This window comes from Caretta caretta, chromosome 8, assembly GCF_965140235.1.
Source record: "Caretta caretta isolate rCarCar2 chromosome 8, rCarCar1.hap1, whole genome shotgun sequence".
In the NCBI taxonomy this organism is placed as follows: Eukaryota; Metazoa; Chordata; order Testudines; family Cheloniidae; genus Caretta; species Caretta caretta.
This window is the reverse complement of record NC_134213.1, coordinates 30931833-30954794: the sequence shown is the minus strand read 5'-3', so window position 1 is coordinate 30954794 and position 22962 is coordinate 30931833. Positions and strand designations below refer to the sequence as shown.

General features: G+C 40.1%; 1 protein-coding gene across 2 annotated transcripts in view; it reads right to left on the bottom strand.

The window, feature by feature from the left end:
* DOCK2 (dedicator of cytokinesis 2) overlaps window positions 1-22962 on the bottom strand; it is a 488728-nt gene that overhangs the window by 425428 nt on the left and 40338 nt on the right. For both annotated transcript variants that reach the window (XM_048861500.2, XM_075131370.1), the window contains exons 3-9: window positions 20428-20468; window positions 14729-14784; window positions 14252-14348; window positions 13199-13347; window positions 9571-9706; window positions 7143-7297; window positions 1388-1469 (exon numbers count right to left, since the gene is read on the bottom strand). In XM_048861500.2, coding sequence (XP_048717457.1) covers window positions 1388-1469; window positions 7143-7297; window positions 9571-9706; window positions 13199-13347; window positions 14252-14348; window positions 14729-14784; window positions 20428-20468 — 716 coding nt within the window. The remainder of the gene's footprint in view (window positions 1-1387; window positions 1470-7142; window positions 7298-9570; window positions 9707-13198; window positions 13348-14251; window positions 14349-14728; window positions 14785-20427; window positions 20469-22962) is intronic.

Sequence of the window (22962 nt, the reverse complement as noted above, 5' to 3'; positions counted from 1 at the left end):
TTCCTGTTGTGCCATTGATGAGAACTGCACTGCTGGCCTTGGAATACAGTTGTTTAATGGTTGGAATAAGCTTACAACCAACACTGTACTTCATGGTTGCCCAGAGAGCTTCATGCCATACTCTGTCAAACGCCATCTTGAAGTTAATAAAGACATGGTAGATGTCTTGCTGGTGTTGTAAGTACTTCTCACATAGAACATGAAAGTTGAAAATCTGTTCTGTGGTGCTTCTTCAGCATGAAAGCCAGCTTGTTCTTCAGCGATAATATTCTCCGCTTGTGGCTTCAATATGACTTTCAACATCACTTTAAGCACATTAAGCCCCACTAAAGTTAATCATGTGTACTTAACCCAGTTTAACTCAGCAAAACATTTAAGTCCAGCTTCAAGTTATGATGCTGAGAATTAGGGTTTGAGTAGCAGCTCTTTCAGTAGACTAGAGACACACTTGGAAGACACATTATAGAGCCTCAAAATTATCTGGTTCTAAAAGAAAAAAATTTTCAGAAATTCTCTCCTACCACAACTATATCATCCACCACTTTTTTTCACCTCTGAGTATTTACGGACATTATGTAGTTTACACCCTTAACATTACACTGAAAATAATTTACGAATATATGCATGGTTGTTTATCATTTTTAGTAAGTTCCCATTAACCGTGTAAGGAGAATTTCCAAATATGAAGGCTCTTCCAAGGTTCCTCAGGTTCATTTGATTGGGGAAACTAAGTCACTATGTTGGTTAGATAATTTTTTCATTATTATTCAGTGACACTGATTTAGTGATGTCTTCATCTCTTTACATATTTATGTCATGAATCACTGGTTACTGTTCTGCAATATGAATGCCTGATTGATATCTACATCCCCCTGCTTATTATACAACATCTGTCTACAGGTTTAGTACTGAAATTCTACTAGATTTTGATATTTGCATCAGTAATGGTATGAACATTAACTTTTGCCAAATAATTTGACAAATCAGAGACATGAATAAATGTCAAACAGCTTCATCTAAATAATTTCTGTCTGTCCTACTAGGTCATTCATATACCCTTTTGCTCATATAACCATAAGCAGAGTGCACAAATATCCTCCATCTTAAAATTATTACTTGTAATGAGCCAACTTAATTGGACTTGAAGTGAAAATCATTTAAGTAGTAAGACCGGTTAATCAAACATGACATAGTAGGAGGCAAACTGAGATCCAAACAAAGTTAGTTTGCAAATGCTCCTCTCCATTTAATTACTCAGACTGAACTTCCTTTCTGAGGTCATTCAAGCCTTCCCCCAAAACACAAAAAATTCTGGGAGTGATCATCAGAAATGAGAATCCTATTTGCAAATTCAAAATCTAGTCAAATATGAAAAATGTTTACTCACAGTGAACACCACTTTCAGATTGTTGAGCATATCAATCTCCTTTGGAAAACCTTTACTCCCCCATCTCACCAAGTAATTCTCACTGTTTAAAGAGAGAAAGAAATAATTTGTTAATGTCATTTAACAAAATTCTTCACCATGTGTCATTAAGTACTGTAGTACTGCTTAATACAAAACACATAAGAGAATACCATACAGTACCACATCTTTAGATTCATTATGCATGATTTGACGATTTCCCTCACTCTTCGCATTGTTCCAGTCACTGAACGTTTTTTCCTAAGTACACATCCCAAAGAAAATATTGTGTTGCCATTTTTGTGCCCAAAAACAGGGATCCAAAATCATTTTAAAACGCTAAGCAAAAAAAATTCCATTTCTATTGTATCTGAGTAAATATGAAACATCATCAGCCCCATTATCATCAATTTTTAATATTTTGTTTTTGACTATTTGAATGTATAGGCTTAAAACACAGAAGACTTAATCATTTGTCAAAATATGTTGTAGGTTTATGTTTACAAGTCCGGCTCCTGCACATGTGCCGAAAAGTAACCAGTATCTCTCACTTCTTGCAACAATGCATGAATGAAAAACAATTAGAAGCCCAATCCATCACAGTACATCCACCAACCTCCCAAGATTGTATAAGCGCAGATGGAAATATCCAAGGGAAAGCACCACTCATTTGAAAGCCAAAACAAAGAAATGAACTTCATCTTCCATGGAGTAAGTCCACCTCAACAAAGTATTTATGTAATTATGATTACTTTTTTTTTTTAAACCACCTCAAATTACCCCTCGGAATGAACTACCAAGAGAAGTGGTCAAGCCTGACTGTAAAAACCTCTAAAGGAGGAGATTCCACCACCTCCCTAGGTAACCCATTCCAGTGCTTCACCACCCTCCTAGTGAAAAAGTTTTTCCTAATATCCAACCTAAACCTCCCCCACTGCAACTTGAGACTATTACTCCTCATTCTGTCATCTGGTACCACTGAGAACAGACTAGATCTATCCTCTTTTGAACCCCCTTTCAGGTAGTTGAAAGCAGTTATCAACCCCCCCCCCCATTCTTTTCTTCCGCAGACTAAATAATCTCAGTTCCATCAGCTTCTCCTCATAAGTCATGTGCTCCAGCCCCCTAATCCTTTTTGTTGCCCTCTGCTGGATGCTTTCCAATTTATCCACATCCTTCTTGTAGTGTGGGGCCCAAAACTGGACACAGTACTCCAGATGAGGCCTCGCCAATGCCGAATAGAGGGGAATGATCATGTCCCTGCTGGCAATGCCCCACTTATACAGCCCAAAATGTGGGTAGCCTTCTTGGCAACAAGAGCACAAGGTTGACTCGTATCCAGCTTCTCATCCACTGTAATCCCCAGGTCCTTTTCTGCAGAACTGCTGCCTAGCCGCTCAGTCCCTAGTCTGTAGCAGTGCATGGGATTCTTCCATCCTAAGTGCAGGATCCAGCTTTTCTAAATACAGTAACTTCTCGATTAATGTTGTAGTTATATTCTTGAAAAATGCAACTTTAAGCAAAACAATGTTACTTTCCCATAACAATTAATGTAAATAAGGGGGAATAGGTTCCAGGGAAAAAAAAGGTCACCACACAAAAAATTATATACATACACACACATATATACACACACAGTAGAAGTTTTAAAAAAACAGTTGAATACTATACACAGCAATGGTGATTGTGAAGTTGAGGTGGTGAAGTCAAAGGGTGGAGGAGGGTGGGATATTTCCCAGGGAATGCCTTACTGCTAAATGATGAACTAGCACTCGGCTGAGCCTCAAGGGTTAACCCATTGTTGTTAATGTAGCCTCACACATGACAAGGCAGCACGAATGGAGGGAGGGGAGACAGCATGGCAGACAGAGACACACACCATGTGTGTGTTCGGGGGGGGGGGGAGAAGAGAGAGAGAGAGATGTGCATTGCCCCTTTAAGTATGCTGACCCAACTAAGTACATTGCCTTTAAAAAGATCAGGAAGTTGAAACAGCAGCTGTGGGCTCCATCCTGAGCCCTGCCCTGTCCCCACCCTGCTCTGTATGGAGAAGGGATAAGCTGGGGCAGGGGCAGTGGGGAGGGGGACACCCTGACATTAGCCCCCTTCCCCCACACAGCAAGCAGGAGGCTCCCAGGAGCAGCTCTAAGGCAGAGGGCAGGAGCAGCACATGGCAGTGCAGGGAGGGACAGCTGATCTGCTGGTAATTGGTAGCCTGCTGGGTGGCTGCTGCACAGGGAACTTAGGGGAGCGTGGAACTGATTAGGGGCTGCCAGTCCACGCTGGTTCCTAGCCCCCATCAACTAGCTGCAACCGGCTGCTCTTCCTGCAAGTAGTGGACAAAGCAGGCAGCCGTCAAGCAACCATTATAAGGGAGCATTGCACAACTTTAAATGAGCATATTCCCTAACTGATCAGCAACGACGAAACAACATTAACCGGGACGACTAAGTGAGTTACTTTAGTCCTAAACCACTTCTTTTCTCCACAGAGAGCTGGTCACCTCCTCCTCATACTGTGCTGCCCACTGCCATAGTCTGGGAGCTGACCTTGTATGTGATTTGGTCATTTGTCCAATCTTCCACTTCTTGTAAGCTTCTTTTTTGTGTTTAAGATCAGCAAGGATTTCACTGTTAAGCCAAGCTAGTCGCCTGCCATATTTACTATTCTTTCTACACATCAGGAAGGTTTGTTCCTGCAACCTCAATAAGGATTCTTTAAAATACAGCCAGCTCTCCTGGACTTCTTTCCCCTTCATGTTATTCTCCCAGGGGATCCTGACCATCAGTTCCATGAGGGAGTCAAAAGCTGCTTTTCTGATGTCCAGGGTCCATATTCTGCTGCTCTCCTTTCTTCCTTGTGTCAGGATCCTGAACTCAACCAGCTCATGGTCACTGCCTCCCAGGTTCTTATCCACTTTTGCTTCCCCTACTAATTCTTCCCAGTTTGTGAGCAGCAGGTTAAGAGCTCTGCCTCTAGTTGGTTCTTCCAGCACTTGCACCATGAAAATGTCCCCTACACTTTCCAAAAACTTCCTGGATTGTCTATGCACTGCTGTATTGCTCTCCCAGCAGATATTGGGAGGCTGCAAGAACCACGGCCTGTGATCTAGTAACTCCTGCGAGTTGCCGGAAGAAAGCCTCGTCCACCTCATCCCCCTGGTCTGGTGGTCTATAGCAGATTCCCACCACGACATCACCCTTGTTGCTCATGCTTCTAAACTTAATCCAGAGACTCAGGTTTTTCTGCAGTTTCATACCGGAGCTCTGAGCAGTCACACTACTCTCTTACATACAATGCAACTCCCCCACCTTTTCTGCCCTGCCTGTCCTTCCTGAACAGTTCATATCCATTCATGACAGTACTCCAGTCATGCGAGTTATCCCACCAAGTCTCTGTTATTCCAACCACATCGTAATTCCTTGACTGTGTCAGGACTTCCAGTTCTCCCTGCTGGTTTCCCAGGCTTTTTGCAGGATGATCAGCGAGTTTTCTTAGTATGAGGCAGGAGTCCTCCCCTCTTGTGCTCTCCTGCTCATGCTTCCTCCTGGTATCCCACTTCCCCACTTACCTCAGGGCTTTGGTCTCCTTTCCCCAGTGAATCTAGTTTAAAGCCCTCCTCACTAGTTTAGCCAGCCTACTTGCGAAGATGCTCTTCACTGTCTTTGTTAGGTGGAGCCCGTCTATGCCTAGCAATCCTCCTTCTTGGAAACCAGTCCATGATCAAAGAATCCAAAGCCTTCTCTTCACCACCACCTGCGTAACTATTCATTGACTTCCATGATTCGACAGTCTCTACCCAGGCCTTTTCCTTCCACAGAGAGGATAGACAAGACCACCACTTGCACCTCAAGCTCCTTTATCCTTCTTTCCAGAGCTACGTAGTCTGCAGTGATCCGCTTAGTCATTCTTGGCAGTATCATTGGTGCCCACATGGACAGGCAGGAAGGGGTAGCGATCCGAGGGCTTGAGGAGTCTTGGTAGTCTCTCCGTCACATCGTGAATCCTAGCTCCTGGCAAGCAGCACACTTCTTGGCTTTCCCAGTCAGGACAGCAGACACATGACCAAGTCCCCCTTTGGAGGGAGTCCAACCACCACCACCTTCCTCCTCCTTTTGGGAGTGGTGGTCGTGGAACCCCCATCCCTATGCATGTGAACAACTCCCAAATGAAAAAATGGCAATGCTACTACATTGTTCTCCTTCTGTACATCCTTGAATTTACCTGGTTTCAATACCTACTAATTTCTGAACAGTGACTAAAGAGTGTGTGTCCTATTAGCGCAGTTTATTATACTTAAAATAATAGTTTCAGTACTTCTTTTTTCTCCTCTTGGACCCCATTTGTTTGTTTTTCACCTCCTGTTGCCTTCATGTGCCTGGTCAGTGAGCTCCTTGGCATTAGAGGCTGTCTTCTTTATTACATGTGTGTACAGCACCTAGCACAGTAGGGCCTATAGGTGCTATCCCGTTACCAACAACCACCACTCTCCCACCTTCTTTGTAGCAGCAGAAGGCCTTGCCCAGAGTAACTGATTGAAGAAGGTAGTAGGATATGCACTGCTACAAAGCCACAAAAGGCCAAGATCTCAAGGGCAAAGAGCTGGAACTCTACTGGGTTCCCCTGCACCCAGCATTTAGGGATTTGCCCCTTTTAAATTTTACCCATTGTTTGCTGTCTTCCCATTCGGAAAAGAGAAAAAAAGTCTCCTTATGCAAGTTTACAGCACATTGCTAGTTTTGTCAAACTTTTTCCCAAAAAACAGACAATTCGTCAAAGAATGAATCCAGTACAGCAATCTTCAAATCTGAGAACTTGTCAGATTAATTTATAACCCAAATATAAGAATTGCTCAATAGAAAGGGAGCATGTGTGTACGTCTTATGTAAGTGTTCTGTCGCTCCAGTCCTGATCCTAAAATCCAGTATTATTTGATTCTCCTATATGGTCCTACATATAAACATAATCCCCTGCTTTTCCCATCAATAGAATTTCTTCCATACTTATCACCTAGGCATTGGTAGTCAAGGTGATGGAAACTCTCATAATTAAACACATTTTAGCTGTTGATGGTCAGATGTTTGTATTCTCCATTGCCTGTTGCAAAAGCTTCTGTTTTGGCAATGAGGCAAAGAAACATTTTTCACAGCAGCAAACTGTCCATCTACTGAATCTCTGTAGCTGCCTCAAGGTTGTCTGCCTACCAGCGATAACAGTGACCTTGACTTTTATTTTTGTACACATTTGAACAAACAGCTCAGCTTCTGCCCAAATGCGTTACTGTTTTGATTGAGTGGTTAAGGCTGGACTTAGACCAATCATACTGAACTCACAACATTTGATGCCTCACTTGCTACATCGACTGCAAGTAGTTATTCCAAACGAAGACTGAACAAACTCTAAAACTGACTTAACATTTCATTAATCTTTGCTCAAGAAATCCTACACAATGTGGAAATCAGTCAGCTCTGAAGCAATATCAGCAGTCACTTAAGATTTCAGAGCACACTCAAGCCAAGACCATCTGGTCCATTTGCTCTCAATATAGTTTAGTTGTTTGCTATTACACAATACTCCAGCCTAGCATCACTAGATTCCAGCAGTGCATGTGGTTTTTCCTTCTAAAACTTTCTTTTACAGTTTTCCCCTTTGTGTGTACATTGGACATTACACTCCCTCTCCAGTTTGAGCAACTCACTTTACTATTTATTCTCCCGAGGAAAATAATATAGCCTACCTTATAACTGTGTGTTTCTGGGGATCATATAATGACATGAAGAGTTCTGCATCTTCTCCTATTCGGCATACAAAATTTCTTACAAAGACGTAAAGGCTGTACGTGGGGGATGAGGAGATTCGGGAGTATGTTCCATAGTCCGGTTGATCTTTTGACTACACACAGAAAGAGGAAAATTATTAATTTGACCAAACTAATTTGAATGCCAGCAAGACCTGCACTTTCTGCTCCATACTCAAGGTTTGTCTGAAAATGGCCCAGTTCTGCTCTCAATTTAAGGAACATAGTGGGGTAGAATTTAGCCTAAAACATTTATCACACTTTACAGTCTTTCCTAGCACCTAACCACTGCTCCATACATTCCTAAAATGCTGGACGGTGCATAAGATGTTCACTCACATACACAGCCTGTATGAACAAGGTGATGAGCGGTGAATCTGTTCCTGGACTGTCCTTAAAGTAAGTATATATGAGACCCTCTGATGTTTTAATCAGTGATTGCACCTTGCACTACATGTTTAAAGAAAGAATACAATACAATTCTCTAGAAGTGACTCAGGTTAGCAGGGCTTTAATCTGTCTTGTATTGCTTAGTGATGACCTTTCCACATTTGGGAAGCACTGTTTATTCAACTGAGCTTCTGACTGACAACAAGGAATGTGGTGTTAAATATTGATTTACGATGCATTATTCATGGTAGTCATGATTTGGAGATTTCATAATTCACTCAAACATTTTGTTCTTCTTTAACATATGCCTCATTTGATTTACATTGTGATCAATAAGAAAAAAAAAGACCAAACCTTATGTCACTTGATAGTTCTTGGGATAAATTTAATATTTATAAAGACAATGAAGTGTAATCATGTGAGCCATGTTTTAAAATGTGACTGCAGATTATGTGTGTGCTCTGATCATGTAGACCCTGACATCATCAGCAAGCATGCCAAGAGTTGTTAAGTTTACCCACTTCCTCTCTCATACGCATTCAACCTTTTGGCAGAGTCAGACCAACTAACTGGCAGCAGCTTATATCCCATGGCCAGTATTTTCAAGACTTGGTATCTAAATAAAGCTCCTAAGTCCCAGGTAAGTGGCCAAAATTCAATAGGAGCAGCAACTGGAAAACACATTCCAAACTATACATATAAAATGACGGAGTCTAAATTAGCGGTTACCACTCAAGAAAGATATCTTAGAGTCATTGTGGATAGTTCTCTGAAAACATCCACTCAACGTGCATGGCAGTCAAAAAAGCGAACAGAATGTTGAGAATAATTTAAAAAGGGATAGATAATAAGACAGAAAATATCATATTGCCTCTATATAAATCCATGGTACGCCCACATCTTGAATACTGTATGCAGATGTGATCACCCCATCTCAAAAAAAGATATATTTGAATTGGAAAAGGCTCAGAAAAGGGCAACACAGTATTAGGGGTTTGGAATGACTGCCGTATGAAGACGAGTGGGACTTTTCACCTTGGAAAAGGGACGAAGGAGGAATATGATAGAGGTCTATAAAATCATGACTGGTGTGGAGAAAGTAAATAAGGAAGTGTTATTTACTCCTCCTCCTAACACAAGAACTCGGGCCCACCAAATGAAATTAATAGGCAGCAGGTTTAAAACAAACAGAAGGAAATATTTTTTCCACACAACACACAGTCAACCTGTGGAACTCCTTGCCAGAGGATGTTGTGAAGGCCAAGACTATAACCGGCTTCAAAAAAGAACGAGATAAATTCATAGAGGATAGGTCGATCAATGGCTATTAGCCAGGATGGGCAGGGATGGTGTCCCTAGCCTCTGTTTGCCAGAAGCTGGGAATGGGTGACAGGGGATGGATTACTTGATGATTACCTGTTCTGTTCATTCCCTCTGGGGCAGCTGGCACTGGCCACTGTCAGAAGGTGGGATACAGGGCTAGATGGACCTTTGGTTTGACCCAGTAGGCCATTCTTATGTTCTTCTGCTCTAATTCTACAAACTATCAGTTGTGGAAGTCAAACCACATCAGAGGCTAGCCATTCATTTAAGAATCTTATTTTAGGCATTGAGATTTGACATCTTTGCCCAGGTATTTAATCCAGTGCCAGTCATTAACACTCATGTCTATTCTTCAGTTGTTGGGTTAGATCAACAGTTGCCCTTTTTCATCTTATTCAATGCACAGAGAAACTTGCTGAAGTCACTGTTAGGCAAATTTTGACAAAGTCTGGTAAAACAAAGTAAATATTTACAGCTGAGGTGACATGTTCCATAATTTATCAACTAGGGATCAGAAACTGCTCCTTTAAATTGGTGGCAAAACTTCCATTGGTTTTACTGGGAGAAAAGTCAAGTTTAAACAAACAGGTAACACCCTGTAAACTGAATTAACATTTTCTGAAAGGAAAGGCCAATTTTGGCAAATTGTTCATACCATTTCTTCTTTAATTCGCTCTGTAATTTTATTAGTAGCTTCTTCATGTGCATGAAATAGGCTAATGACGCTGGTTTTATCTGGATCCAAGATATTTCCATCTTCATCTCTAACTATTAAATCTAGCTCAAGTATCCTGTGGAGATTGAAAAAAAATCACTCCATAAAATGGGATTATTCTCTTCTCGAACAAATTACATTCAACTGACAGTTTTTGAAATGGGATTCATAATAAGCTGCTTGGAATGTTGAAGCAGTCAGTTCAGTTTAATAAAACAAGGAGAACATACATAATTTAAGTAATACATCTGATGATGCTCAGTATCTTCAACAAAAGTAAGGAAAAAAAACCTAAACATCTTTCCTCACAGTTTTTTTCAAGCTTTGGTTTTCCCTTTACATACCCATATTAGGGTTTTATACTGCCACCTATCCTTACAGCATCCAAATGCCTATCGTGTAAAATAAAATTGAGCAATAGCCAGACCACGAGTTGACTTCATGAAGACTTTGCCTCTTCTTCCTTATTAGGGTATAAGCCTTCCCCAGTAGAGTGATGAAGTATCTCTGTCTGTCCCCTCCTATTTCATGTCACTCTGTTCTACCCTCTCAGTGTGCTCCATTTGGCTTCAACCCTTTCTGCCAAATTCGATTCCTCTGCCAAACATTTCCCACCCTCTCCATTCTCCTTGGTTCTTTCACCATTGTCTTGGAACTCTCCTCCTCTCCAGATCCCTTACCCACTGATTCTCCCCTCCACCAAGATTGAGACCCTGAGTAGAGAAAAGGGGAGGCACTCTCTCAAGACTCCACACTCTCACCATAGGGTGTGTCTTCCATATATAGAAATCTGCCCCCTTCCAGGTTCTATCTTGTTCTTAGAGCCCTGCTTTCTTTGGAACAAACACAGTCTGTGCCCCAGCACTATTTTTCTCGCACCCCAGCAACCCCCAGTGACCCATTCTGCCCCTAGCACCTCCTCACTCCTCTTTTGTGCCCACAGCAATTCATCACTCCCCCCTCTCAGACGGGCACCCTCCACCCCCAACACCTGAGCCTCCCCCAGGGCTGACAGATTTAAATTCAAAATGTTAAATTACCAATTGTCATTCGCAAAAAGAAAAGGAGTACTTGTGGCACCTTAGAGACTAACCAATTTATTTGAGCATAAGCTTTTGTGAGCTCTGTAGTTACCGAAAGCTTATGCTCAAATAAATTGGTTAGTCTCTAAGGTGCCACAAGTATTCCTTTTCTTTTTGCGAATACAGACTAACACAGCTGTTACTCTGAAACCTACAATTGTCATTGTGATTTCAATCAGCAAGCAGGGAACCTTGATTTAAATTATTGATTTTAATCAGCTTCTGCACTTGTACTTTTTAGTTATTTTCCAAAGGAAACGTTGATTCTCATTAGTTGGGAATCATTGAAACATTATTTGTGACTAACGACAGTCTTTACACTACATTTGATGCTTCTTTTTGCTAACCAGGACAACGCACTATATCGATACACATTTATTTAGGCAATTGTATAGCTTACCTTATTTTATTCAGATGCTTTTTTTTACGTTTTGATTATGTTAAACAATGGTGAATGGTGTATTTCTTATTTACTACATGATTTAATTTCTTCCCTGTGATTTATGTTAAGCTTATTTGGATGGAAATGCAAATTCAATTAAAATGTAAAAAACATTTTAAAATGTTAAGTAAAACTATCATAAGAGTGCTAGATAGATTAGTATTTTTTTTCTTAAACATGTTTTTCATTTAAAAATGATTATACAAAGGAATTATCATCTTTAGTTAATGAATTGAACTCAGTGTCTGGTCACCATGTCCTTCAATATTTTAAAAGTGTTAGATGTCATCCTCTCACACCTAGTATTTATTCATATATTGTAAGAAGAAAACAAGCTTTCCTGCTTTTTCAACTTCCAGTTGGTTTCTTAACTTTGAATGAACAAGTCATTGAATTGAACCAGCTAAACAGAATGAAAAGAAGAAAATATTCTCTCTGCACCTGCATCATGTTTCCGTTGAGTCTACAGATGGTAGAGGATTTGAAGCTGGAGTGGGGGCAGGGTTTTAAGAGCTCCAGTTAATAATTCTGTTAATGTCAACATAAAACACCACCATCTACTTTGACAAAAGCAACTGAAATATCAATTGAAAAAAACATTTCCTCTGAATTAAATCAGAGCTCGTGAGATACATTTGTGAAAATGTCTGATTCAGACATTAATTACTCATGCTTTGTACTTTTGTGTTGTTTACTCAAGCCTTGTGAATGCACAATTTGTCTTAAGGGATCATTAAGTCCATTATTCATTAATTTGAAACCTTTGTTATGCTACATTGTATCTCAGATGATCCAGCTCCATGTACTATCCCCAAACTAACATGTTCAGACCTAAGTGGAAAACGGCTGAATATGTTTATATTAAAAGCGACACCCATGTAAGCTCCTGGGTAGACTCAGGAGAAACGTGGTCCAGTGGTAACCAGCAGTGTCTGAATCAGAACGGGGTCTCACTCCGTAAATGAAAACAAGCTACCTTGAGCAAAACCACCTCTTTCCCTACAAAAAATAGCTTTCCCCCATCTGAACCAGAGGGCAATTTAATCCCTGATTCTGTGGGTACAATCACTGTAGGCTAGGTACACATTTCCCTGGCACCTAATGTCAGCTGCGTAAGTTACAGTAAATGCAGGCCACAGAGAGCCCATAATGTTCAGTCACACACAGACCCTGGAACTGCCACTACCAGAGCCATTTGCAACAGTTCAAAGGTACAAGTAATCGACAGAGGCAAAAAAAGTCTGTCACCCAATAGTGGAAACTGGTTTGCAAAGCTCACTCGCATCTCAGGCAAGGCAACACCACTCAGCTCTGCCCTGTATTGCTCTGGGCTTGCCAGTTGAGCTATGCTGTGGTGGCTCTGAATCAATGAGAAGCAATCAAAGTATTAGTGAAGCTACCATCAAACCCACAAATGTTTCATTTGTGTTACCAGGTTCCCAAACGGACTCAATCTCAACGTGCTTGGCCTGGAAACTTCAAAATTCATTTTTTCCCCTCTCATCACCTTCGTCAGGATTTTGTTCACTTCAGGTTCTTATACTTTACCCATGACCATCATATTTCAGCAACCTTGTTCAGGGGGCAGCATGGTATTACAACCACCAGGTATCTTGTATGGGACTGGAGCTTGCCTTTGTTTGTGAGGCATGTGTGAAGATGTTCAGATTGAATATATTAAGTGGATATGAATATGAGTGACAACTGCCCAACCTAGAACTGATCCTTCCAATATGCCTATGTGTCTGCGTAAGCAACAGAGATCATGCATCCTGAAAAGTTTGATTCCAAACAGGGGAGCAGCTGAAAATTCTGGATGGCCCTGTTCAAGAAAGGATAACCATGACTGCAAGGGACCATGGAGTCTGCTGCTGCAGCAGGGATTGTTGGAGAGTGGTCTGATAAAAAGGATGGGTAGGCACCCAATATTCACCAGGTAGGGACACAGAAGCAGGGAAAATTTGCCCCCAACTCTATAGCAGTGACATGTCTGCAAATAAAGTAGTTGTTCCCAGTACTAGTTTAGCGCAAGGAAAACATTTACTTGTTGCCATAGTCAATTTTGGACGTGACTTTCTGTTTGAGTTCTTTCAGTTCATCTTTAGGCAGTGTTCCCGATAGAAGCTGTGACCTCCACTCCATTAGGTCATACATCATAGATTGCATCTGCTGGAACCGCTCTTTTTTGTTTGTCTGAAACACAAAATGTTCACCGTTGAGGGCTTGGTTTCATTTCAGCTTCCTACATTGTCCTTCATTTTGTGTACTAGGCATTCAATTCAAAATAGTTTAACCTCTACATTGCTAAGGGTTCAAAGCCCAGGGGTGGTAATTGTGTGATTTGGTGGCCGTTAGGAGTAGTTTTGTTTTGTGCATTTTACAGTGTTATTTAAAGGGTACTCATTGTGCAGGAGAAGAAAGCCCCAGCTAGAGAACTGGAATAAGAAAGGTGATATTACATCTGTATCCTGCACTGGTCAGACCAATATCTGGATGATATTCGGAAGAGAGTCTTGAATCAAGGTCCACACATCGAAAGTGAGTGTCCTAACAAATTGCCTATTCTGGTCTTTACCCATCTGATCCCCCCCATGTCTGCAAAAAGCTCTATCCTGGCTCAGAGAAACCTTCCCAACAAACAAACAAGTGTCAGTTTTGAGAATTTACCATTTTCAGACAAAAAAAGTCTATTGCAAGTTTCCTGATCAGTTCTCCTTGCTTCCTCCTCCTTGAAGCGCAGGCCAAATACTGCATAGGCCAAATATGTTATGCAAAATGAGCCAGACACAGGAGACTAATTAGCTAATAGTATGAAGTTTGACTACTTCTAAACAACAATTATAAGCCATATCTTTTATTTTAATACTACTGGAGAACACTGTATTGATCCAAATACTCAGATGAAGAAATCACTTCTTAATTAAATCTTCTCTCAAATCCCGCCTTGTACTCCAGAAATAAAACAAAGGGAATTACAATGACAGCTTGATACATATAAATAAACCTATTTAACATGCAAATGTAGCATCCCTGGATCCCAAGCATTTTTCTTGCCAATCTGCCATCTAATTTTAGTCAGGCAAAAACTTCCCCTCACCACATAGAGTTGTTTCCAAATGCTGCCCCATTCCCATAGTGTAGTGGTAACTTCTTGCACCAATGGAATTTCAGCAGGTACGATGTTCTCTGTATTTCTAAGCAGAAGGGGAAAAGTGACAAATTAACATGACTAAAACCTAACAAACCAACTGTGAAGTATTTGTCACTTAATGTCCTAGAACTTATTTCTTAGACAGTGATGATCCTTCCATTAGGAAGGCAAAGTGACTTAATACCTACATTCTCGGTCTCCTTAGCTTGTATAGTTAAAACAAACCAGACATTTTTATTCCTTTTTAATGGGATTGCAAGTGTGTTCACAATTCAGTTATTCCATTCCCACTTCCCAACTAATAAAAGCCCAGTATAAACTGAAGAGTCATGTTACAAGTAGATATCTACTTTCATTTTAGATAGATGCAGTATAAAATTCATTAACATCAGTTAACCATACGCAACAATGACAATGAAATACCTTTTCTTTTCAACAGTAACTTCTTTGATGCGGATAAAAGACTTAGGAAATATTCCCTATTGGAAACAAAACCAAAAACAACACACATTTGTCATTCTACTCCAATGTTTCTTAAAACAATAAATTCAAGTTATTCCAAAACACTAAACCATGCTATTAACATAGTGATTTCCCTTTTTTATTAACCATAGAAATCAGACCATAAATGTGTCTTGAAGTCCTCCAACGATGGTGATGTACTATAAATGGACATTTTCCCTTTACACATCAATTCTGCTTCTCCTTAAGGCAGTTGTGTGCAATTCGTACTGTGCCACAAAGACTTCCTACTGCAAGACACTAAGTAAGTATCTGTAGTCACCCCTCCTGCCCAAGAGGCTCACAAGGCTTTCGGGAAGTAAACAAGTAATTATTTATGTGAACTGTGAACTTTGATAAATATTGTTTGGTTACAACCAGATATTTTTAAGAGATTACAAGTTTGGTTGATAAGGTAATAGTGCTGAAGTGAACTCTTAGATTTACGGAAGTCAATTGACTTGGTACTGTACAAAATTTTGATTCAACTAGAATGATACATTTTGAGACCGATCAGTTAGCCAGTGTTCAATCCACTCTGTGTGTTATGTTCATTTTTCTAATTGTAAACCAAGGTGGTCAGGGACACAATACCATGCTCCGGGTGTACCTAAACTTCCAGCTACTGGAAGTTGGGACTAGATGACAAGAGATGGATCACTCAGAATTCCACTCTTCTGTTCATTCCCTCTGGAGGATCTGGTACCGGCCACTATGAGAGACTGGATACTGGGCTAGATGGACCATTGGTCTTACCCAGCATAGCCTTTCTTAAAAGGGGAATCATTATCAAGCTGGTGTGTTTTGGGGAGGGATCCTGAAGGGGTTGCGTTTGGTCCTATACTATTTAACCTTTTCATCAGTGATCTGGAAGAAAAAGCAAATTATCGATAAAGGTTGCAGGTGACAAAGATTGGCAGAGTGGTAAATAATGACCAGTCACTGACACAGAGTAATCTGAATTGCTTGGTAAGCAAGGGTCCAGCAACATGCATTTTAAGACCAACAGATGTAAAAAGTCATACCCTAGGAACAAAGAAAATAGGCCATCCTCACAAGACTCTTTATCCTGGGACACACTGGATTTTAAAAAAGTCTTGGCTGTCATGGTGGATAATCAGCTCAACACAAGCTCCCGGAGCAATGCTGTGGCCACAGAAGAGCTAATGTGATCCTTGGATGTATGAACACAGACATCTTGAGTAGGAAGGCTATATTATCTCTGTATTTGGCACTGGTGCAACTGCTACTGGAATCACATGTTCAGATCTAGAGTCCACAATTCTGGAAGGATGTTGATAAATAGGAGAGGGTTCTCTATTCCTATGAACATCAGGATTGGATTTATTCTATAAAATATGCTCTAGTTCAGTCAAGTCCTGTAGCTCACGTTATACAAGCAGTCAAACTAGACCACCACAATGATCCCTTCAGTATTTAAAATTCATCTATAAACATAATCTGGACAAGATCAATAATGTTAGTGGGCTGAGGGAAACAGCCGAAAGAACTGGTAGAGTATATAATTGGCACTTCCATTTAAGTGAAGGAGCAACAGTCTGAAGGGAAGACAATGACCTAGTGGACCCAATCACCTCTGCCCAATAAATGGCTTTTGTGACAAGTAGCCCATCCCTACCACCCTACAAAATGTCGAGCTCACAGCGTGGGGCTAAGGCTGTGAGGGGTGTGAAGAGTTTCTTGAACGAAACCGAAAGAGCTTCCCTTCCTTACACTTTGTGGATAAAGGAAGCCATTTAATCTGACCATATGTCTTCTACACCCACAACCAGATGTGCCCACAAACAACCAAGATATCAGCAATGCCTAGCAAGATGCCAGGCACATGCTGTAGCAAGGGATTTTTCCTCAAATAACAGATTTGATTTTCTTATCGCTAATTGACCTCTGCAGACAACTGCTGAGCAGGCAAGGTTAGTTCATGTGATACATATCCTCAAGGAACCTTTGACTCTCTCAGTTTGGTCTTTCGAGGAAGCAAAGCTGCTGATATGCCCAGATATGGTAACAGAGCTAGGATTTCTTTGGACTTTAAAGGGATTACAACCAGCACAACATCTGTGACTGACATCAAATGTAGCCTAATATATTCCAGAGGTTAAGCCTTTCAGACTTTCCTGGGAACACCCTTTAATTTCAAATGGCTCTCGCTCTAGATTTCATCTTGGAGATGTACTAAAAATGTTTTAAACCTCTGGAACATATTTGGCTATATTTGAGGTGTCAGTCACAGACGATGTGCTGGCTTTCTATATCACAGCTCTCTTGCCCAGTGATTGGCTCAAGCTGGAAATTGAAGTTGTTACCTGCCTGATTTTCGTACTACACACATCAAGTAATGGAACCTCATCTGGTGCCTTTTCTGCAGGATATGTCCTGATAGTGAACCTCTTTTTTGAAGGTGGTGGAGGATGAATACATTCATCAGTGTTTCTTGGTCCTTTTGTTTCATTGGGAAGCTCTCATGATACTACATAGAGGAGTCTCCAGCGCACTTAACTGTGCAGGTTTCTGAATTTACAAAGCAGGTTACATACAAAAATCTACATTAAAGAAAGTTGAGGTCTCAGTTTCAAATATAAGGAAGTGCTAGCATTAAGTTTGCTCATGCAAGCTCAGTTAGGCACCTCTACACATATCTTATGACAAACTGCCCCCACGTCAGATAGCAAGTCTGTGGCAGTGTGTAATATACTGTTCAATATCCCCCCAACTTAATGAATATTCATTTTAATATGCACATTTTGGTGAATTAGTTATACAACATTTGGAAGAAAAAGACAGCCATATACAATTCCTTTGGGGTTTAATGCTCAACACAAGAGAGTCTGTTTGGGTACAAAGAATGGAGAGAGCAAACAAACCTCGCAAACTGTTTAAGAAACATTCCTTGCTGAATTCAGAATATTTTAGGCAAATAGTCCAAGTGCAGCTGGATGAAAATTTTCACTGACCCGAATTTCAAAAAGGGTAAGGATGAGTAAGTGGCTAGTTCTGGTCTATGTTTTAAAAGCAGGATTTTCAGGTTCACTTTAATCTGTTAAATCATTATCAGAGTGAAGGACTAATGGCAACAGCAACTCCTGGGGCAGGAGAAGCTTCAAAAAGGGAGCAGCTCAAACGTCAGGGGGGTGTGGGGATGGGGAGAAAGAAGAGTAACTCTGCTTCCTCACCTTGATCCAGACAACACAGATGCAGATAGCAGCCTATTCTCTTCATGAAGATTCTGCTGAGGTGCTGCTATTGCCCCAGCAGGCATCACCTCCTGCTCTTGATACAATACCTGAGCATTGGAGGGCCTGCCATGGTACCTGCAACAGCTAGTAATGGAACCAGGGGAGTCAGGTGCCCTACACATCTATTAGCATCATTATTTTTAGTGCTTAGTACCACGAGGAATGTGAATAAATAGATCCTACATATTTATAAAGAAAACAGCATTTGCACTGATACCATAACTGACACAGGACTTCAGTGACTCAGCCAGAGGGTAGGGGGTCTATTACAGGAGTGAGTGGGTGAGGTTCTGTGGCCTGCGATGTGCAGGAGGTCAGACGAGATGATCACAATGGTCCCTGCTGACCTTAGAGTCTATGATACTCACTTGCTTAAAACATGACACCACAAGAACTTTAATAAAAGAAAATCAAACCTATAGGACTCTGGTAAGTTTTATATAATACCTTTAACTTGGATCTCACCCGCCAACTGCGTAATTCATTTCTCAGCTTAAGATTCTCTCTTTAGGTATTTGTAAAACAATTTAAAAGATGCTTAATCTAAGAACATTAAAGTTGTAATTATGTCCATGTAAACAGATCACAGAGCCGTAAGTAAATAGATGGTAAAGATGCAAATCTGTTCCAGTTCTGGTGGAGCCAAGCAGCAGACACGTTTAAGTCATTCACATATACTAATCTGCACACAGGGCAAAATGTTCTCAGCAAATTTGAAGAAACAAGGGTAGAGATATATGCTGCTCAAGTTTGATTTCATTGTAGGTGATGGATCCCCCTGCCTGAGAATAGCTAAAATTATTGCCCACAGACTACCTTGACCAGAAGTCACAAGGAAGTGTGCTAAACCAGCTGCATACTCAGGATACATGAAGTGAGATTTAGACCAAAAGTGGGTGCATTGGGAAGCAAAGACAAATACTAAAAAACTTAACTAGTAGATGAAGGAGAGTAACAGATGATAAACTAAACACTTACTTCATAGTAACACCCAATCAAGATGGCCTATTGACTGAAACTGCAGGCTCAATGCTGAATCTTATATCCATGGATCAATCTGTTCAGGGGAGGTGGGCTAAGGTGTCTTCCATACTTTTTAAAAGTATCCCCTGGTCCTCAAGCATCCTCCTGCAAGTGGCTATACAGGATTTTTATCCCCTTTCCCCAGACTAACAAGATTATGCATTTCCTTTATAATAGCTTTTGCCATTTTAGTGTGCACTTGGATCCACAGAAAGTATTAACAGCATAATTAGTTTTCAGTGTCTGAAACATGCCCCTCCTAGGGACTGTAGTTTTGAAACTTGTTAAGAACATGATGATCAGGCTATTCAGAGCAGTGAAAATAGGACAAGAATTAGACCCTGTTAAGAAGGTCCTCCATGGATTTTGGTTAGGCATTTATATTAAATGACCCAAACATCTCTTTACTGACACTAGGAATGTCCTTCTTGGATATATTCATTTTCTGTGATAGCTCTTTTCTAAAACTTTTGTACATCTGCAGGCAGTGCTGATCACATTTACAAATATTGTATCTCTCTTGCAATATTGACTACTGCTCCCTAGTAGTCTGCACGGTGTTTTATCTGAATAGAGGACTTATTAAAAAAAAAAAATCTGTGTTATCCTCCACTCAAACCCCCAAATAAACTTGTCCATCTCTTTGACAAATTCAATACAATCAAGTAAACCTCTAGGTATCTTTTACTGAACTCAGGTTCTTGAGTAGGTCAAATGACAAGTTAACACATTTCAGTTATGACTTCCTGCAAGGATATGTTTGAATTCACAACACAATGAAAGTTGAAGTTAACACAGTAACTACAAGCCAACTGTTTATAATACAGTACCTCCCAGAGGAGCTCAGATTAACTCTGAAGCATCCACATTGAGAAACATGTGCAAGCCACCAAAACAATCACAGTTTAAGGCTTGCACTGTCATACCTAACCAATAACTTGAAGCTTGATAGGAGTTTATATTGAATCTGGGTTTTGGAATGTTTGGAACAAATGATAAAGCACTTACAATATTTTATAATTTTGCAATAAATTTACTTTAATCAAGTATTTCAGGTCATATTTTCATCAGCGCTTTTGACCTGGAAGCACAGCAGTTCTTTTCTCTTAGATCTGTTTTGCACAATCCTCTCTTCTCTTCATATTTAAGAAGAAGTTTCAGGTCAAATCCTTTTCACCTTACCAACCTTGTAGAGTCCCACTGAACTAAAACAGAATGAGATGGTTGAGCTAACTGATCAGGATTTGATTCTTTGAGAGCTCTGAAATAAACTAACACCAAGAAGCAAAATTGTTTCTTTTTAGCATAAAATCTTACAAAGCATGTAAAGTACAACCTTACCTCGAACCCTTTGTGTCTTACTAGGTATCCCTTGTACCAATCTGAAAAATCGAGAAGAGAACAGAACTCAGTACAATAGAATACTTGCATAAATTGCACAAAAATAAATTCATATGATGTGTTTATTATTTTACATGCAATGATAATAAATACTGGAAAGTAACAGCAAAGCATGTTCAAAGATTAAATATAGTACAACTAAAAATGTAAGTCTCTCCATTTCTTGTGTTTAGACAAAACCAAAAGTGTGGGGCAGAAAGCACCTATTAGAGTAACTCCCCTTGTATGAATTTGAATCAATATTTGTTCACCCTGTGTTTACAGGATAAGACACATCCTGTACTCCCAACCCATTTATTCCTTTCTAGGAGTGTAAATATCCAAGTGTAGCATATCAAGGCCCATTTATGCCGTATGTAGGAATTAAACGTAAAACTTGCAAATCTGATCCCTTTGTGGATCTTAATCTTTCATTAATGATACCATTTCCACCCATGATCCCTTCATGTAAGCACTGAAAATTATGACCCAAGAAAAATATCTGCAAAAGACACACAAAAAAAGTTGTGAGTTTTAGTTTCTTTTGAGCAAGAAGAATAAAAGCTGTTCTTTTTTCAAGAGTGGCTTTACATGTAGGCATATATAATAGAAAAACCACAACTCTGAGCTCAACACAAAGCTATGAAGTGCTAAACATATCTAATGCAAGCCAGTAAAATTAAACCAAAAAGAGTCAAAACAACATGCATTTACTTCTACCTCCATTCCAAGTCTGCTTCTCTAGCTGGATTTATTTGGTCTGTAACACTAGTCAGATTTTTCCCCTCATACCATGGTTTTAATGCCTTCTCCCTACTTGACCTTAAGCTTACTTCCTACTGGCATCGTTTCTCTTGATTGGTAGTTTCTGTTCTGTTCTTCTCTGCTATCTTCCTTCTTGTAAATCCCTTCTTCACTCATTTCTGATCTATTAAACTTTTACATGTATTGATGCATATAGCAATGCTATTTATAACTATTTTAATCTGCATTTACTCAAAGCAGCTTGTATTATGTACAGAGAGACGTTCTGCTCTCATCTAACAAATTATTTTTAAAGCAACCCATTAAGTCTTCAGACTTTTGGGTCTAGTCTAGTATGTTCCCAGTGAACCAGGTAATCTAGGTCACCACAATTCCCAAGATTTGATTTACTTCACCTCTGTCATTACTCAGATGAAGATGTGACCTATGAATTTCTGGTTACTGGATACTGACAAGTATGCCCCACCCACTGCTAAACATCAAAATTGTGTAGCTATTGTAAGAAGAACTAACCGTGAAGACTTCCGATATGCAGCTGAATGAAATAAGCAAAACAGGATGGCCAAACATACTACAAGAGCAATATAGCAGAAATCAATAGAAACAGGTACTGAGGCAATACAAGGCATAGTAACATCTTCACATTCTAAACCGACTATTAATCACACAGCTCTCAAACATTCAATCACTCCCAACAAAGTACAAAAAGCAAGTCTTCTGTGCACTCATTGCTTAAAAAAAAAAGTCTTCTGAGGCCTGATATTTGACAGGAAGCATCAAATACACAGAGCTAGAGTGAGGACTTTGAGAAATGCAGGACTATCATGGAGGTTTTACTCAATTCGTCAACATGAGACTCATTCTCTTTTCATCAAAATAAATAAAAGCAGAATTTCATCTTGCACTTGTAATAAAAAAGGGCGTGCCCCATTTCTACCAAAATAAAGTTGGGATGGGACTTTGCAAGTCATTTGAAACTTAAATGTTATGCTGCAATTTGAAATGTATACAACAAAAAGAGATCTATGCCACCACCCTCAACGAAAAGCATATTACAAGTCATGGTATATCTGGCAGAGATAAACTGGGCCCTCTGAGCTTTGAAAGCGGCTTTGTCCAAATATGCCCCAATTCTGCTATCTCATTGGCACAAACAGGCCCATACCCTCATATGGAGCCCCTCTAATATGCATGGGATTCTGTCTGGTTATGATGCACATCAGACAGCAGGCCACAGCTGGTTACTAATTGTCTGTCTTAACTATTTCACAGAGCTGTGAATAGCCAGGATATGAAGCCAAAATGATTTCCCTGGCCCTCTTTTCTTAAGATGTAGTAGAAATTGGTCTCACTATGAAAAATTCCCCACAAATACTTCATTTCTTGTTTTGAATTGCATTAAGACGTATTAACCTACAACCCTGTGAACATAAAAGTAGGGGTCACAAAGGGGTGCTATTGGCTTCTAGCACAGAAGACGTCATGCGCTGGCCCTATTAGCTTCTAGTTCACATGCTCCACTACGGAAAGGTTTGCAGATCTCCATACAAAGCGCTCCTGTTGTCAACAGCAACACTCCTACTCTTGTAACTAAGCTACTAAATAAAAAAAAAAAATAGAAGCAGCAATATTCTAGTGCTCAATTTTAGTTGCCATCTTTAAAACAAAGGTTCAAGAGAGGGATTTTTGTAAGCGCTTAGTGCCGATGTAACTCTGCTCTGATAGTACACA